The following is an 18349-nucleotide window of genomic DNA, read 5'->3' as shown; positions in this document are numbered from 1 at the left end:
AAATGCGAGATTAGTTGTTGGTATATCATTATAAAGTGCAAAACTTTAACAAGACTACTTCTTATAAAGTGTGAAACATTGTTGTCCCGTCACTATGTGATAGAGGATTTATAACATAAAACTTAACATTTATGTGCGATATAGATAGTGAATTGGGATGTGATAAGTTAAAATAAAAGTTAAGAGTTAAATAAAATAATAATTTTAATAATAATATTATTATTTTAAGATTTGAAAGAGTTAAATTATTTATTATATTTTATATGAGAATTTTAAAAAAATTATAATGATGAGATGAAACACTTAAATTATCCAAATAGGGCATTAGAAAAATGCTACTAGTCATCTCAAAATTACCGTTTGAATATTTTATTTTATTTCTATTAATTTTTTCTTAATAGTTAAAGAAATGACTATTTAATACAATCGGCAATGTGGCCCGCATTAAACGTAACCACTTAATAGCAATAAAAAAAATCTATTCACGTTAATTTTCTTATTATCCTATTATCATCTCATTATGTGTCATTAGATGATATATTCACGATAAAATATAATAAATAGTTTCTAATCATCTACTATCATATCATTAAATGATAAGAAGATAATAAAAAAGTGATGATGAATAATATTACTCATTTGTTGAATATTTAAAACTAACAATTTTAAAGCGAGACACCAATGTTGCATGGCATATTTCACGTGTCTGTTTTTATTTCTTTTTAAAATTTAGAGTTTAGATCAACAGCTTTCCCATTTTTTTTTTATTCGGTGATATATATCTACAACTTTTTCGAACTCTTTTATAATCCATTTTACAATCAATCAATATAATTATGTCACTTCATTAAAATTAAATTTCTATCTTATAAAAATACTTTTGATTATATAAAAGAGTACTAAAATAGTTATAAAAAAAATTATAAATTGATATTTTTCATGATATAGTTTTAACATTTAAAAAAAAAAATGGCAAATATTGGGTTCCGATTAACGTTATAGCCCAATACATGACGGAGCATTTTAATCAGACCATATCGTCCGGGCCGGTTCGAGCCCATCCCGCCGTAATCGCCACGGCATACGCTCAAAGCTCTTCGAAGTTTGTACGTACATTTGAAAAGCTTATGCGGGGTGGGGTCCAACTTCATCAGGCCCGAATGTGACCTGAATACTAGTGCTTTCTTGGGCTCAACCCTGATTACAGTCAAACACATAGACATCTATTTAAAAATTTATTAATTTATAAATAATTTTTTATGCTATTTAAACTATAATTTATTCTACAATATGATTATGAAGCCATATGTTTCTAAGGTTATCATTAGGGTAAGTTTGATTCACAGAATGAGTATTTATTTTCATAAAAAAACGAGAATGATGAGAATATTTGTTTTTTTACTTTTTACATTTCCATTCTCTATTTTTGATAACACATATTTCTTTATTTGAAATTTTGAATTAGATCAAACTCATAAATAGATATTGTACTTTAGTAATTATCCCAAGCTAAATTATTTTTTAGATTTAGAGATGAGATGAGATGGTTTTAAATGAAAAATAAAAGTTGAATAAAATATTGTTAAAATATTATTTTTTTAATATTATTATTATTTTAAGATTTAAAAAAATTAAATTGAGATTTAAAAAAATTGAATTATTTATTATATTTTATGTGGTAATTTGAAAAAGTCATAATAATTAGATGAAATAACTTTTAAATCTAAATACAAACTACTTGTAAATAAAATTCATATTTTTTTATCTCAACAAAATTTTTAAAATAAATAAAAAATAAATGCCTACATCTTGAATCTTGAATCTTAATTGGGAAAAAAAAAAAACCGTCAGTCCAAGGACAGTTTGGTGATGTTCGGAGGAGGGTACTATACTACTAATTCAGTTGGCTTCAGGAAATGACTAAACTAGCCTAAGATCTGATGTCAAGGACGAAAGGCAAAGGCTCGTTCAACCAGCCGTAGACAGCACAGCTCCTTGGGGGAAAAAGAATTGCACGGAATTTCAGAGGAACGGACCCAAGATCCGTCACCCCAGTTTAGTTCACTGTTCGCCAACGAACTTCCACACAGACACACTAGTTTGTTGTAGATTAAAGACTCTCTCTCTCTTTCTCTCGCTCGTTCGCTCTTCGTTTCGCTTTGAAGCCAGCTCAAACCTCCTACTCCTGCTCGTTCTTCGGCTCTTCTCAATTTCTCTATCCCCGATTCAATTTTTTCCCAAAAAGCCCCTCACTTTCGTTTGAATGCCTAGCACAAACCATTCAATTTAACCCCACCGCCGTGAGCGAGGAACAACAATGATAGTGCGGACTTACGGTCGTCGCAACCGAGGCATTCAAAGACCTTGCTCCTCCGACACCTTAAACGACGCCGTAGACGACGATTCCTTTAAGGACTCTCTCTCCCAAGAGAGCCCCCTGGACCACGGCCTCGGCCTCTACAGCGGCTTCGCCTTCTCTTCCCAGGACTCTTCCTCCCTCCACTGGGCTTCCGACTCCGACCCCTACGCCCCATCTTCGAGTCCCGCTCTCGACGATTCCATAAACGGCGCCGTTGGGAGGCCGAAGAAGCCGAGGAGGGTCGGGAGGAAGAGGAAGCCAGATTTGATCAAGAACTGTACCAAGTCTTCGCTTCCTGCCACCTCGACGCTGATGGAGGCCCAGGAGTTCGGGGAGATGATGGAGCACGTGGACGAGGTCAATTTCGCATTGGATGGGCTCAGGAAAGGCCAGCCCGTTCGGATTAGGAGGGCGAGCTTGCTGTCTTTGTTGTCTATATGCGCCACCACGCAGCAGAGACGGCTCTTGCGGACTCAAGGGTACGCAAATTTCGAAATTTCTGTGACGGATTTTGAATTAAAATGTGATTTTTATGCGTATTTTCTTGTAAATGTGGAGGGATGTTTGAAAATTTGCTTATGGGAGTTACTTCAATTCCTTTTTGGGTTTAGAAATGTGTTGAGCTCTTGAATTTGAATTTTGGGCATATGATTTGTTGGGCTTTCTTGCTGCGTTAGCGGGTGCTACGGTTTTCTTATCTTAGGAGAAGAATGTTTATAGAATTTCGTGAAGTTTATGTTAGGAGTTATCTGGGTTTGTAGTTTGATTCTGAATCATAAACTTAGATTGACTGAGTTTGGCGCTCACGAAAGTCTGTAGAATGTGTGTTTAGGGGTGTGTAGTCTTTTACTGCATGATCCTAGCTAGCTATTACGGAAGGTGGATTAGCAATATGGAAAATGGTTCCTACTTGCCTCATATGGTGAATTTGGAGGGAAATGAATGATAAAAGTTTTGGCAACCATTAACCAATAGGAGCTTAAGATGCTCTTCTTCAATACTCCTCTCCTTTTAACAACTTCTATAGACTTCAATGGGTAAATTTACATTTTTTTTAAAAGTAAAAGATTTTGTTCATACTAGAATAGGCTTTGCCCAAGTACATCGGTAATGGTTTCATTTACATGATTTTCTTCTATCATTTTTGCTTTCTAGATAAGTGTCTTTCATGTATGCATCCTGTATACTTGGATTGCTCCTTTTGTGCTGTTTAATGAAGTTATTAATACTTATAAAAAAAGAAAGTATTTGGATCTTGGTGGATTTGTGTTAAGAATATGATACAAATAATTAAATCTACTTCTTCCCATTAACTTAAGCTTTTGGGACTAGTAGTGATTTCACATGGTAACAGAGTAGAGGTCATGAGTTCGAATCTTGACTCTACACTTTATCTTATTTAATTAAATACGCCATGTGTTGGGCCACCCATTGAGGGGTAGTCTAGTCCACATGTGAGGGGGAGTCTAGCTCACATGTGAGGGTGAGTGTAAGAATATAATACAAATAATTAAATCTAGCTCTTCCCATCAACTTAAGCTTTTGGGACAAGTGTTGATTTCACAATTTACTCAATTATGTGTCTCGTAATTTACTTTTTTAGTCCCCTTCTTATTGGTGCAAGGACTGATTTTCCCTTAGCTTCATTACATTTGTATAATTTATCCCGAGCATTTGCTGATTAGTAGGGCTGATTTGAAGTATGCCTCCATCTCATGAATGTGCATGAGTCTGCTGTCTGGCTTGTGGTTTAAAATATGTGGAAGTGTTTGTATGTGAATTACAAACATACTCTTTATTGTTTTATATTTGAACAAATGTCATATTTGATGCTTTTAACCAATAGGGTAGTTTCTTTTTTTGTAAAATCTTGACTTTTGTCAATTCTTTAATCCAAACATAACCTAGTTACTTCTTGTTTCCTCCTTTTATCATGTCAAGAGTACCCATTTCTATTCCCTTGCTGAAATCGAAATTGCTGTGCAAGGTTGGGCATGTCTTACCCTAATCTTTGAGGTACCTTATTTTCAGGATGGCAAAGACAATAGTAGACGCTATTTTGGATCTCAGCTTTGATGACTCACCCAGCAATCTGGCTGCTGCAGCTCTTTTCTGTGTTTTAGCCAGTGATGTAAGCAATTGCAAATCTGCAGGCAAAAGCACAATTTTAGTGAACTGTGAAAAGATGACAATTCTCCCATTGACGATCTTTTGTCCAGATAATCTTGGGCCTATTAAGAATTACTTCATTTTCTTTTGTGGTATTTTTTGAGTATGGAACAAAAAGTTGAATGATTTTGAGCTGCCAACTGACTTTTGACTCAAAAGTGATAGGGAAGAGTGCTTTTCGTGTTAACTGAACTGGATGCAAATTCTGAACAATGCATTTGTCACACACAGTCGGATCTCTAGGGTTATAAAAGATATTTCCCTTATGGATATTGAAAAAGTATCATATCATAGGTTATATCTCCCATTTTGTGACATTTTTTATGATGTCATATGTGACTTTTATCTCAAAAGAGAAGAAAAAGATCCTATCTTTGTTGATGCCATGTAATGAATACGGAGAAGGAAAGTGGATATAGATATGAAGTGTTTGTTGTTAATTTTGCGCCTCCCTCATTAGTCTGCACATATCAGATTTGTTTTTCACTTTTCTTTTTCAATTTAATCATGCACTAGGAACTTTTGATCATTCAGAAATGCACGTTTTCAGTTGCAACATCTTGTTTTTTACTTTCACAATAGACCACCATTTTTTGGACACTCCTTTCTTCATAGAAGTACTGCCCCGAAGGCCTGTCTAACTGTACTATTTCAGGGTCAAGATGATCATCTTTTGGAATCACCCAACTGCATTCGTTTTCTAATCAAGCTGTTGAAACCAATGGTCTCAATGTCTGATGAGGACAAAGCACCAAAAATAGGCCGCAAGCTTCTATCATTATGTAATGTTGCCGACATATGTCGTGATAAAATGAAAAGATTAGATTCCAGTTATGTCGCTATTGTTTCCAAGGTTCAGGAAGTTCTAGCAAGTTGCAAGGAACTGAAATCAAGTTGTGCGGATGATGGTGGAATTGGGAGACTAGAGCTATGCCCAAAATGGATAGCTTTGCTGACTATGGAAAAAGCTTGCTTAACCACCGTCTCTCTTGAAGGTAATGCGGCGAAATACCCCTTCTACGCTTTTATGATAAGATTAGAGTTATTTATATACTGAGATGAACTGTGATAGGGATCTGTGCTGTCAAGATTAAGAGGGTTGCAACCGTTTATATTTTTTGGTAAAAATAATTCGATCCAATAAGTTCAAATAGATCTACAACCATAAAGACAAGAATATTTTCTGTTTTGTACTAATTGGTGCAGCCAAATGAGTGATATTTTTTGTTATGTGTAATCCAGTATGCCTTTGTTGTTTTCTGTTACTCTTTTATTTTATTTTTTTCTTATTTGTCTTTGCATCCATATAGAAACCACTGGTGCAGTAAGGAAGACGCGGGGCAATTTCAAGGAAAAGTTAAGAGAGCTTGGAGGACTTGATGCTGTCTTTGAGGTCATCATAAATTGTCATTCCGATATGGAGGTGTGAGCCTGTATGTTTGTTTGATCTCATTATCCATTTCCTTATGTTACAAATAAAATGGTCTGAAAAAGTAGAAGAAATGAAGATATGTAGGTGCTATAATATGTGAAGAATATGTGCTTACCAAGAAAAAGCATGAACATTTTTCAACCGCCATTTCTTTCTCCAGTTAGTCACCTGTGAGAATTTGTGTTTCAGTTTCTGAGTTTTCTTATTGGATAAGCTTCAGTACTGACACTACCTTCTGTCATTTCTGGGAGGTTTGGGGGTAGAGATGAAAATTTTGAGTTGAGATGAAAGTTTAAAATATTAGTTTTTAGTGTTATTATTGTTTTGGGATTTGAAAAAGTTGTATTGAGATTTGAAAAAGTTGAATTGTTTATTATATTTTGTATGGGAATTTGAAAAAGTTGTAATGATGAGATGAGAATTTTGAGTTTGAGATAAGATTTTTGAGTTACCAAACCTGCCCGATTGACGTTGGCACAATAATATTGTTGTTTGTACTTGATAAGCATCTGAATTCTGGAGTTATGGTTGGTCCATGGCATAATATTAAAGAAAATCAATTTACAGTGTATAATCTCCTGTTGGTTTCTAAAGAGTTGATGGTATTTGATTATTATTTAGGGAAGTTCTCAAACTTGCAAATCAAATCTCATTGCAGGGTTGGATGGAACATAGTGCACCTTCTAATCAGGATGCCAAGACTGACCTGCATTTACAAAGTCCGATGCAGCTACTGAAATGTTTGAAGATAATGGAAAATGCCACATTCCTAAGTACAAATAATCAGGTAAAGTGAAATATGCATTCTTAGAGTTTTATTTGTTTCCTTCTTTTTTGACGAGTCTTTTACGTAGAATTTCCTGTAACAGAGTCATTTGCTTGGGATGAGAGGAAACTTGGATCCTCTGGGAACCTTACTATCTTTTATAGAGGTCATTGTAAATCTTATCAAGATTCTCTCAGGTAACTGAGAGTAAAAGGGGCTGCTTCTTACATCAACTACCACACCCGTCTTATTTGTTTTGTAGAGAGCATGACTGTTATAAATAAATTCTTTGGTCCAGCATCTTTGCTATAAATGGTACTTTTTTTATGATTGATTTTTTTGATTTTTAGGTCTTTATCTGCTTAGAAGATCTTCTGCTGCCTCCAAGGATGAAAAGTCTTGTAATCTGCCCAATGGGACAGGTCATGCTTCTGAGTTGGCTTTAATCAAAGACTGCAAAGGTACTTGGTTGCAAACTGCTTTATCTCTACTGTTTGTATCTTCACGGTTCATATCCCTCATCACAATGTGTCAGTTCTCATATGTTTTTTTAGAGTTTGCCTAATATTTGACATGATATGACTAAGGAGCTTAAAATTGAACTAAAAGAAAGTCAGTTGTAAATATCTTCTCTTCTTGACTCACAGATGATGTACATTTGGGTAGAGCAGTTAAAATTTTATTATAAAAAAGCTGATAAAACTGATACACTTGAACTATGAATGGCTTGGGTATTCAATTTAGGGGCTTTACCACATGACCCCTGGATTTTCTTTCTCCTGGATTTATCTTTTTGTTCAAGCTCATATCTGAGATAGAAATTATTTTTCCCCATGGTTTCGTACTAGAATTCCCTATCTCCTAAATTTTAGTTACTCTGCAAAGTTGTTCTTTGAGATGTGAATTGTTCAACAAATCGTAAATGGAAACAGTAAAACTAAACTGATGGCTGCCAGCTGCTTGGTGGTTACAGCTCTGTAGACTGTAATCCTTAAGTTGACACAATTCTGTTGACTCTAAATTCTAAAATGAAATCCTCATTGCAGTGGACAGCATTGAGTCCTTTTCCATCAATTCCTCTAGAAAATTCTGTAGCACGGAGAGGACCTCCTCTCAGAAGAGCTTCAATGTATCTGGGAGCAGAAAATTGTTACCAAGTACCCGGGAACAGAATTATTGTATATCCAGTTCTGAGACTACTGGCACTTCAGTGACTGATACTTATTCATTAAAGATGAGAGTCAATTCTTCCATGGGTGGCTTGTGCAGCGGGACTTCAAGGGGTTCAAACAGTGGAATATTAACAACGGATAATGGTTCCAGTAAGCATTTTGGTCTTGGCAAGAGACCAAACTTTACCGAAGATGCCAAGCTTGAACTTGAGGATAGTGAGGATCCTTTTGCTTTTGATGAAGATGAATTTGAGCCCTCAAAATGGGACGTATTGTCTGGGAAGCAAAAAACAACTCGAACTCGAAAAAGTGGGGTATCATGCAGGGAACCTGAAGATGGGTGTCAAGCTCAGATTTTGACAAGCCAACAAGAATTGAGTAATGGTGACAACAATCATTCCCATGAACTTTCCTGTCTGAGTGCTGTTGATGAAGTGGGTTCCAGTCTTCTAGCCGATTGCCTTCTGACTGCTGTTAAGGTTTTTCACTGATTTAATAGTATGATTTTCCACATTTTAGTTTTGAGCTTTTGTGGTTCATTGACTTCTATGCTATCAAGTGGAGGGTGATGATATACCACTATGTCACATTATTGACAGCCTAGTAAACGAGATGTCTCTCCACTGGAACTTATAGTGTCCTCTAATACGCATCAGCTGATTGATTGAATTATGTTATGGAGGGTGATTGTTTCATTTCATTGTGGGAAATTTGATATCAATTTAAATTTGTGTAGTAATTACTGGTTTTCATTCGTGACAGGTTCTTATGAACTTAACGAATGACAATCCTGTTGGCTGTCGGCAAATTGCTGCTTATGGAGGACTGGAGACCATGTCATCTCTGATTGCTGGCCACTTTCCTTCATTCAGCTCATCCTCATCCCCTTCTAGCGAAATGAAGGAGAATAGTTCTAGCAGTGATCTTGACCACCAGAATGATCGGCACCTCACTGATCAAGAGTTGGATTTTCTTGTTGCTATTTTGGGTCTACTTGTGAACTTGGTTGAAAAAGATGGTCATAACAGGTTTCTTTCGCTTCTTATTTATATATGTGCCTGCATTTATATATTGTTCTGGGAGATGTGGTGCCTTTGACAATGAATTATTATTCTGATTGGCCATTGGAAGTTAAGCTCAGTGCCTTTTTCAAATTTTAATGAGTCCTATCTCAATTTTCATCTGTTTTATATTTTCCCTGACTGGGTTTCCCATACTCAATCAGAAGAAGGAAACCGTTGAATTAGTTTTCAAGGCACATGAATCAAGTTTGAATTCTATTAAATGTAGAAGGAAATATAGATACTTCGGATGGGTTTGAGCATTTCTATTCTTGAGCACCTTTAATGCAGGGGCAAGTTGGATGAGTCCTCTTTGGGTGGATTTCTAAACAAAATGACGGTGGAAGAAGGCATTGTGTTAAACATACCTAACTTTCGATGTTGAGATCTGCAGCTCCTAGTGCATGATGCTGATCTTCTCATATTATATGTGCTGATGCCAGTCCTCACTGAAAACTTTTCTTTGTTTCTTGCTTGCAAGTTTGCTGATTAGACATCCATTTTATTGATCTTGAAATTCAGCCACTTAGATGCCTTTAGTATCTTGTCTCCTGCAGCATGGAAAGGAGTTGTCATGCAATATTTAGCTATACTTACAATTAAGTTTCCTGCAGATCACGGCTTGCAGCAGCCAGTGTTCGATTGCCTAGCTTGGAAGGGTTAGTAGAGGAGAGTCACAGGGATGTAATTCCACTACTGTGCTCTATCTTTTTGGCAAACCAAGGAGCAGGCGAGGGAGCTGGGGAAGGAAACCATTTGACGTTGGTGAGTGACCCACCATTCAAATTTTGAAGGAGCCGACTTTTTTTTAGGAAAATACTGTTCAAATTCAATTCAATTAGCCTAAATGATTAGAATTAATGGAGAAAGTGAAAGCAATTGATGGAAAAATGAAGAAAACTGAAAATACACTTATTTATATTCTAGACAGAAGGAATTTGATCGTAGCTGAAACCTAAACTATGTTGTGTTTCATGTTACAGAATGATGAGGCGGCTGTGTTACAAGGAGAGCAAGAAGCTGAGAAGATGATTGTAGAAGCATATGCAGCCCTTCTTCTAGCATTCCTTTCAACAGAAAGGTCCATTTACCATTTCAAGATTTTCTTCTGTTAATCAAGTTTCAATTCAGGTTTTCTCCAAGCCTAAGGTGAAGTTTACTTTTCTGTTTACAGTAAGACCATACGTGATGCCATTGCTGACTGTCTCCCAAATCGCAGCTTGACAATTCTTGTACCTGTGTTGGAAAGATTTGTGGTATGTAATTCTTTTGGCTTGTAAGTGGTGCAGTTGATGAAGCATGAACCTGGCAAACAATTAATATGTAAAACCCTGTGTGTCAAATAATAAATTGATGAGGACCATCTTGATGGTTTAGCTTATCCCTTTATGAGGCGACCACTGGGAATTATGACAACTTTTAAAAGCATATAGCCCATCCAGTGGTCAGGTTATAAATTATATCGGGATGTGTATCTTGGTTTACTGGTCGTGCCTTTCTTTATCTGCTAACTTACTGAGTTTCCTCGGTTCTTGGACAATTGCCTGAGGCATGCTTTCATTCTGGTATCATAAGGGTGAGAACATCATTGCAGAATTGAATTGTTTCCATATACCCAAAATAATTTACTGTCCGACCTACACTCTGTTGACCGTTCCCGTTTATATACACCCTGTGATCAATAACTTATTGTCAATGCACGCATGTCATGATGAAGCAGTCGAAACCTGGAGACTCTTTTGTCTTGGAGTGATATTATTACTAAATGGCTATTTATTTAGCTCCTAGTTATGATAACATAAATGTATTTTCTTTTCCTGTGATGCAGGCATTTCATTTGACATTGAACATGATTTCTCCGGAAACACATAAAGCTGTGAGCGAAGTGATTGAATCATGCAGGATTCCATGAGAGCTCAAGAGAGACTTCGTACAGCCTCAGCAGTCCTTTCATATCAGGCAGCGGCGTTCTCGCTTCGCACTTTCAGGAGGACTACCATTTGGTCCAAACAAGCGCTCTATCAAACTGAGGAAAAGCATGTGTTATATTGTCTGACTGATCGTTTTGTTTGCTTCTCTATTTTTCTTTCTTATTAGGATACTTTCCCCTTTTTTTTTCTTTTTAAAATCTTTTTTGGGTTTCTTTAGCAGATCGAATTCTTTCTTTAAGGTCTTTCTGCGCCATTTCAGGCTGAGACGAGACGCTTGTTGTATACACGAAAAAAAGGAATGATAATAGAATGGAAGTGTTCACGTTTGTGCAGTATCCCTGTAATTTCCCTCTGTTTTATTCTTTCTCTTTACTGGCAACTCATCTCTTGCCTCCATGACTCATTTTCCCATGACATTGTGTGAAAATATTGATTTGGGTGCTTTTGGCAATGGATTCTAACACTTGTTTTATGATCTATTTTAATCAGAATGGAGGAGATCTTCCCCTCTTCTTCTTATCTCTTTAATTTCAATTTCACTATTGAATTGTTTAGAAAAATAAAATCTCAAAACCGTAAAAACTACAGTTTCGCCCCCATAAAAAAATAGGTTGAAATATAATTTAACGGTCATAATTTTTTACAATTCCAAAAATAAAAATTAAAAATTGTCTATCATTGTTTTTAATTATACTAAAGGTTTATAAAAAATTTTCTTTATGATTCTGAAATTTTATTATTATCCAATTCCCAATTATGTGTATTCCCTTCCTCATAATTTTAAAAGAATTTTGTTATGTATAAGTAAAATCGCATATTAATCTGTGTATTAATACTGATTCATTCATATTTAAATTTTAAATTAGCATTATTTTTAATAGAATTTAATTTTTAATCAATCATATTAAATTAATGTATATATTAGTATTTAATTGTATTTATAATTAAACTTTTTTATTTTAAAAATGCACCGAAAAGGAGAGAGAGAAGAAGTGGATGGATATGATGCGATCTCAACGACTCAACCATCGAGTCCATAGACCGTCCAACGAAAAAAAAGAAGTTGGGGCAGAAATGTAATTTCCTGAGTATTGGGGCACTTTCGAGAAATATGCAATTCCTTCCGTCGTTCGTGCTGTCTCTCGCTTTATAAGCTTACAATAGTATCATAGTGCTTCAGAGTTCAATCCCATTGATCCAGACTTCCTCGATGAGTCGATAGCTCAACTGAACAAAAGCCTCCGGTTTAACCAGAACCCGAAGGAGAAAGGAGGATCTGGGCTTCAACGACCTAGTATCTTCCAACAAGGTAATATAAGTTCTGCTCGATTTTTCCTTGCTAGGGTTTGTTTCGATGGATGTTTCTGAATATCCGAACTCGGTTTTTTACGTCGAAGAAATTATACTTCGAGGGGATAAAAGAACGATTTTTTCTAGCGTTTTATTTGCTCTCCTTCGATGTCTTCTCGAGTATTGGAGATTAATTTTAGGTTTTTCTTTAAGAGTTTTTACGAACAATGGCCTTCTCTTTTGTGGTTGTATTTTTTTTTCTATAAAAGTTTGTATATCAAGTGGGGAAATACTTGGGTATGTCGCACATGAATTTGTGCTAAAAAACAAAACTAGATCTCGAAAGTGTGTACGCGTGTATTATGTATGAAATTTAGCTTAACGTGTTGTGCACAAGGCTTGTAAAGAAGTAATGTTGAGGTTTTTTGTATTAGCTTTGGAACGATTTTTCATAGGTTAACTTGTATAAAAAAAATTATTTTTCATAGATTAGGAAAAAAGGAGATATGCTAGTGTGCTTTAAATTGTTTTTCCATTAAAAAAAATTGAAAGTCGTTTGTTATACGTCTTTAGTAATTTAATAACTCAGAAAAACTGAGCTGCATCCTGTGTACGCGTTTATCTTTGTTTCTCTTATTCCCAATTCAGCTAGTTAATCAAACTCTACAAATTTCCAGGAGGGCGTGTATAATATCAGAGCTTATACAAACGTAGCAGATCATGGCAGACCTAGAGAATTTGCTCCTGGAGGCTGCAGGAAGGACCAGTTCAGCTGGCAGAAACCGGAATTCACGTCCACCATCTAGAAGGCGGCGTGAAGGCTCATATTCTGATGGTGGAAGTGATTATAGGGATGATGACTCTGATGATGATCGTGGTTATGCTAGCAGAAAGCCCTCTGGATCTCAAGTTCCTTTGAAGAAGAGGTTAGACCCTACTGAAAGAGATGATGATCTGGGCAGCCAAGAAGAAGGCGATGATGGTGGCCTTTCTGACCGTGAGGGTGACAGCAGTGATGAATCTGATGTTGGTGATGATCTTTATAAGAATGAAGATGACAGACGAAAGCTTGCACAGATGACTGAACTTGAAAGGGAGATGATCTTGTCAGATAGAGCTTCTAAGAAAATCGATAAAAACTTACGGGAGAAAATAAGATCAAAGCGGGAGAGTGGAAAAACCACCCAATCTAGAAAAGAGACTCCACCACTTCCATCATCTCGTATGCGCTTGTCAGCGAGATCTGCTGACAGATCAGCTGCCAAAGATGATGCATTGAATGAATTGCGAGCAAAAAGGTTGAAGCAGCAGGACCCAGAAGCTCACCGTAAATTGAGAGATGCGACGAGAGGAAGTTCAGGGGGTCGAACTTTCTCACCAAAGAGAAAAGCCTTCACTAGAACAAGTCTGAGCAGCTCCAGTCAGAGTGAGAGTGAAAGTAGGTCCCACAGTGAAGATGAAGGGTCAACAGGAGATGGTGCAATGGTTGACAGTGATGAGGAGAGAGGCATGCTGGGATCTGACGTGCCATCTTTTGATGATATAAAGGAAATTACCATTCGAAGGTCTAAACTTGCAAAATGGTTTATGGAGCCATTCTTTGAGGAGTTGATTGTGGGTTGCTTTGTGAGGGTTGGAATTGGGAGATCAAAGTCTGGGCCTATATACAGGCTCTGCATGGTCCGGAATGTCGATGCCACAGAACCTGACCGGCAGTACAAACTAGAAAATAAAACCACATACAAGTACCTAAATGTTGTTTGGGGCAATGAAAGCTCTGCAGCCAGGTGGCAGATGGCTATGGTTTCAGACTCCACGCCACAGGAGGAGGAGTATAAACAGTGGATTAGGGAGGTGGAACGAAGTGGTGGCCGGTTGCCAAGCAAACAGGACGTGTTGGAAAAGAAGGAGGCCATTAAAAAGACCAACACATATGTTTACTCTGCAGCCACCGTGAAGCAGATGTTACAAGAGAAAAAATCTGCTTCATCAAGACCATTAAACATTGCAGCCGAGAAGGACCGGCTGAGGAGGGAGTTGGAAATTGCACAAAGCAAGCACGATGAGGCAGAGGTGGAGAGGGTCAAGACAAGACTGCAGCAATTAGAGGCATCCAGGCGAACACATGAGAAAGATTCCAAGGCTGTTAGACTAGCTGAGATGAACAGAAAGAATAGGGTTGAGAATTTCAAGAATGCTTCCGGACTGAAACCTGTAAACACGGGTTTGAAAGCAGGTGAGGCTGGTTATGATCCCTTTTCAAGGAGATGGACTAGGTCTAGGAATTACTATGTTTCAAAGCCCGGTGGAGCAGCCGCCGCAGTGGCAAATGTTGATGCTAATGGTGCATCTACTAATGTGAACAGTAATGGGGTAGGAGAAAAGGTAACCACAGAAGCTGGAATGGCAGCTACAGCTGCTGCCTTGGAAGCTGCAGCTGATGCGGGGAAGTTGGTCGATACCAGTGCTCCCGTGGATCAAGGGACCGTGTCAAATGTGTTGCATAATTTCGAGCTACCAATTTCATTGGCTGCTCTACAGAGGTTTGGTGGGCCTCAGGGAGCTCAGGCTGGATTCATGGCAAGGAAACAAAGGGTAGAAGCCACGGTTGGATGTAAAGTCCCAGAGAATGATGGAGGGAGGCATGCACTGACCCTGACAGTTAGTGACTATAAGAGAAGAAGAGGGCTTCTCTAAAATGATGGTAGGTACTCACTTCCATACAAATAATTTCATTGGTTGCTTTGCATATTTGTAATGGAAGTTCTCGTGTCCCCCAACAAATTGTCTTCCTGTACAATTATGATGAAGTACTTTTGCTAGGTTTTGGTAACTGGAATTCAGTCCAAATAATATAAATGATTCTATTATCTTAATTTTGTACTTTGTATTAGCTAAAAGTGTAAATGCGTTTAATGAGTACAACAGAACCGACCAATGCGTTAAAGCTTCCAATCCGAATCCGGGACTGCTCTTTCGAATTGTTGATGATTCCATTACATCCTCTGGGATTCAGAATGATTCAGGGTACAGGTTTTTCAAAGGAGCTTCTCCACACCATCCATCGTACCAAAATGCACCTCAGTACTCTCACCGATATCAAACGTTATGGACTCATCCCAACTCACTATTTACGGGAGTAATGTATAAATAATCTTTTTTGTGTATTTTTTGTATATTTTATTGATGTGATTAACTGTATCAATTTTTTTTAATACTCAATCAATCACATTAATGAAATGCGTAAAAGAGTATGTAAAAATAATTGCACAAAAAATTTCTGTTTACGAAACGACCTTCACAGCTCCAAAACAATACTTCAGGATGTTGGTCTACATTTTTAGATCTGAAAAATGATAATTAGAGTCTTAGCATGAGCAAGTTACATGCCTTCTCTTGAAAAACATGAAAAAATTTAAGACATGAAAAAATTGTTTTTTGTTTTTTTGATAAGATTGTTTTTTTAATGATAGGTATGATTTTTTTTTGTCAAAATGAGTGTATTAGACTCGCGCATTTTAGAATTGTGCACTAGACTTGTATAGAGCACACATAATAAAATAGTTATAAAATATAATTTAATTTAAAAAATAAATTTTAAGATTTAAATTTCACAAATTAAATTTTACTATTTAAATTAAATAAATAGTGTACTCTACACACAAGCTTGAAAATATAATATATATATATTTTTTTTGGTATAAGTGATGTTATGTTCAAAATATTTAAAAACATGGAAACGTAGAAATATCGTACTTGCCTAAGTGAGCTGATTCCAACTAGCAAATCATTACGCCTGTTCGGAGTGATTTCTTTTAAAGAGAAATGTTATTATTAAGTTATTGCATTATTACTATTCTTTTCATCATCTTATATTATAATGTTATATAGTAAAAAATCATTTTTTAATAAAAAAGACTTTAAAAATGTAATTTAGAGAAAGGTTGAAGTTTAAGCGATTTTATCAACACTATTCCGTCACTCGTCCTTACGATATTTGCCGCCTCCGCCATTAAAATGCCTTTCAACCTTCTCTTAAAGAAACCCACTTCTATTAACGAAACCCACTTTAGCTCAAACAAGCAAGACCATGTACGAATGCCCCGTCAAACCCTCTGAGCCTGAGCCTTTCCTTCTCTTTCTTCTTCGTCAGTTACAGGGCCTGAAGAGATACGTCCTAGCTCATCTCCTTTGCTTGCCCACTTCCCTTTTCGCTCTTATTCTCCTTCTCCTCTTAATATACAATGGCTTCTCTGTCTTCTACCTTCACCTCCCTTTTCCGGCCAAGTCCCCGGCCGTTCCCGCCAATTTCTCCCCGGGAAATACCGCTGGAGAGTCGATGAAAAAAGGGTCCTCTTTTTCTTCTTCGTCCTATTCTTCAAAGCTGGCTGCTTCAGAGATGTATGCAACGAAAGAAGAAAAGCTATCTGTGATTTTGAAGACCCAGTCGCCCCTTTTGCGCAGATCACGCTTTTCAATCCTACCCATAACCAATTCTTCGATTTCCAGGCCGAGACGAGCCCGGAAGCACAAGCGCAAGCTCAAGAGTGTGCCCTCCGAAGCTCGGCCCACTCCTTTTTCAGCAAGAATCGAGAATTTCTTCGCTGGAAATTCTACTGCCTCTTGTAAGTTTCGATTCTTTATGACCAGGATTTCGTTGAAGTCATTTGGTGATAGAGAAGTGTTGGCTATGGAAAGCTTGTTTAAGTCTCACCCAAATGCTTGCTTGGTCATAGTCTCAAATTCAATGAAATCAAGCAGAGGAAGTCGAGTTCTGAAACCTTTCTTAGATGAGGGGTTCAGGGTAATGGCTATTAATCCGGATTATGATTATATATTCAAGAATACTCATGCGGAAGCGTGGTTTGATAGGCTAAGGAACGGGATTGTGGATCCTGGGGTGGTTTCTTTGGGTCAAAATCTCTCTAATTTGCTTAGGCTCGCTTTACTTTATAAGTTTGGAGGTATTTATGTTGACACAGATGTTATAGTGCTAAAGAGTTTCTCACAGTTGAGAAATGTGATAGGTGCTCAAACTATTGATCATGAAACTGGGAATTGGAGCCGATTGAACAATGCTGTGTTGATATTCGACAAGAATCATCCACTGCTTTACAAGTTCATTGAAGAATTTGCACTGACTTTCGATGGGAACAAGTGGGGGCACAATGGCCCTTACCTAGTCTCAAGAGTTGTTTCCAGGCTGAGTGGAAAGCCTGGATTTAATTTCACTGTGTTGCTGCCATCGGCATTTTATCCGGTTGATTGGAGTCGGATTCGAAGTCTGTTTCGAGGGCCTGGAGACGAGCTGCATTCAAAATGGTTGCTTAAAAAGTTGAGGCAGATCCAGTCCAGAAGTTTGGTCGTTCACTTGTGGAATAGGCAGAGTAGGAAGCTAGAGGTTGAAAAGGGAAGCATCATCAGTCATATAGTTTCAGATAGTTGTATATTCTGCAATTCTGCGCTCTCCAGCTTGTAATTACAGAATAAGTATGCAATGGCAAATTGTCTTCTGCAATCGTTCGTTGTTGTTGAATATGGTTATGCCTACTTGGTTCATTCCACCATTACAGTCCAGAAAGAAATAATGTTAGGAATTGCTAAGCGCTTTTTCTTTCTTTAAAATCAACGGGTACTCGTAGTTCAGAAATCATGGCTCTGGCATTAAAATTGTTGCTCTTGTATATTTATATAAGATCTAGACTGCAAAAGAACATAGTTTTTTAAGCTTCCATATTTTTGTTACTGTTCATTATGATATATAGGATAGCAATTCTATTTGTAGTTTTTTAAGCTTCCATATTTTTGTTACTGTTCATTATGATATATAGGATAGCAAGTCTCAAATAGAATTTGATTGTTCAAGAACTAAAGAAAGAAACTCATCGCCATCTTGAAGGACATTTCAGATATATGCCACCAACTTTCTGGCCTCATTTATTTGCTTATGTAATTTCTCTCGTTTGTCTCTGCATCTAAGAAGATTCTAACATCTATTTTGTTGTAATGAGTTTGGAAATTTTAACAGTTGGCAGCCAGTTGGGCCACCCCATTGAGGGCAGGAGTCATTATGTGTGAATAAATATATGGGTCTCACCCATGTGGATCAAAAAGTTGTATAAAAGTCAAAATACATGTTGGGAAAATGCTAGTCTTTTAGTTGTGGGTC

At 37.0% G+C, this 18349-nt stretch overlaps 3 protein-coding genes across 3 annotated transcripts; all 3 read left to right on the top strand.

Annotated features, from left to right (window-relative positions):
* Positions 1-1934: 1934 nt before the first annotated feature.
* LOC122279183 (wings apart-like protein 1) lies at positions 1935-11225 on the top strand. The gene is made up of 13 exons (XM_043089585.1): positions 1935-2838; positions 4391-4490; positions 5184-5523; positions 5839-5951; positions 6619-6747; positions 6830-6923; positions 7077-7187; positions 7773-8377; positions 8661-8926; positions 9574-9724; positions 9943-10040; positions 10134-10215; positions 10788-11225. Exons 1-13 carry the CDS (start codon positions 2318-2320, stop codon positions 10869-10871), a joined length of 2694 nt encoding a protein of 897 aa, XP_042945519.1. The 5' UTR covers positions 1935-2317; the 3' UTR covers positions 10872-11225.
* Positions 11226-12041: 816 nt separating this feature from the next.
* LOC122279398 (protein RTF1 homolog) lies at positions 12042-15056 on the top strand. The gene is made up of 2 exons (XM_043090036.1): positions 12042-12199; positions 12858-15056. Exon 2 carries the CDS (start codon positions 12901-12903, stop codon positions 14875-14877), a length of 1977 nt encoding a protein of 658 aa, XP_042945970.1. The 5' UTR covers positions 12042-12199; positions 12858-12900; the 3' UTR covers positions 14878-15056.
* Positions 15057-16123: 1067 nt separating this feature from the next.
* LOC122278284 (uncharacterized protein At4g19900) lies at positions 16124-17960 on the top strand. The gene has a single exon (XM_043088468.1). It carries the CDS (start codon positions 16271-16273, stop codon positions 17657-17659), a length of 1389 nt encoding a protein of 462 aa, XP_042944402.1. The 5' UTR covers positions 16124-16270; the 3' UTR covers positions 17660-17960.
* The last annotated feature ends 389 nt before the right edge of the window (positions 17961-18349 follow it).

This window comes from Carya illinoinensis, chromosome 10 (genome assembly GCF_018687715.1).
Source record: "Carya illinoinensis cultivar Pawnee chromosome 10, C.illinoinensisPawnee_v1, whole genome shotgun sequence".
NCBI classification, from domain to species: domain Eukaryota; kingdom Viridiplantae; phylum Streptophyta; class Magnoliopsida; order Fagales; family Juglandaceae; genus Carya; species Carya illinoinensis.
This window is presented reverse-complemented; position numbering and strand designations above follow the sequence as displayed.

What these genes read in the sequence shown, in the direction of transcription:
- LOC122279183 (XM_043089585.1), top strand. Translation starts at nt 2,318, where the DNA reads ATGATAGTGCGGACTTACGGTCGTCGCAACCGAGGCATTCAAAGACCT. An exon ending in TTTAATCAAAGACTGCAAAG is followed by an intron (nt 7,188 to 7,772) that starts GTACTTGGTTGC and finishes TCCTCATTGCAG; the next exon opens with TGGACAGCATTGAGTCCTTT. An exon ending in GCATTCCTTTCAACAGAAAG is followed by an intron (nt 10,041 to 10,133) that starts GTCCATTTACCA and finishes TTCTGTTTACAG; the next exon opens with TAAGACCATACGTGATGCCA.
- LOC122279398 (XM_043090036.1), top strand. Translation starts at nt 12,901, where the DNA reads ATGGCAGACCTAGAGAATTTGCTCCTGGAGGCTGCAGGAAGGACCAGT.
- LOC122278284 (XM_043088468.1), top strand. Translation starts at nt 16,271, where the DNA reads ATGTACGAATGCCCCGTCAAACCCTCTGAGCCTGAGCCTTTCCTTCTC.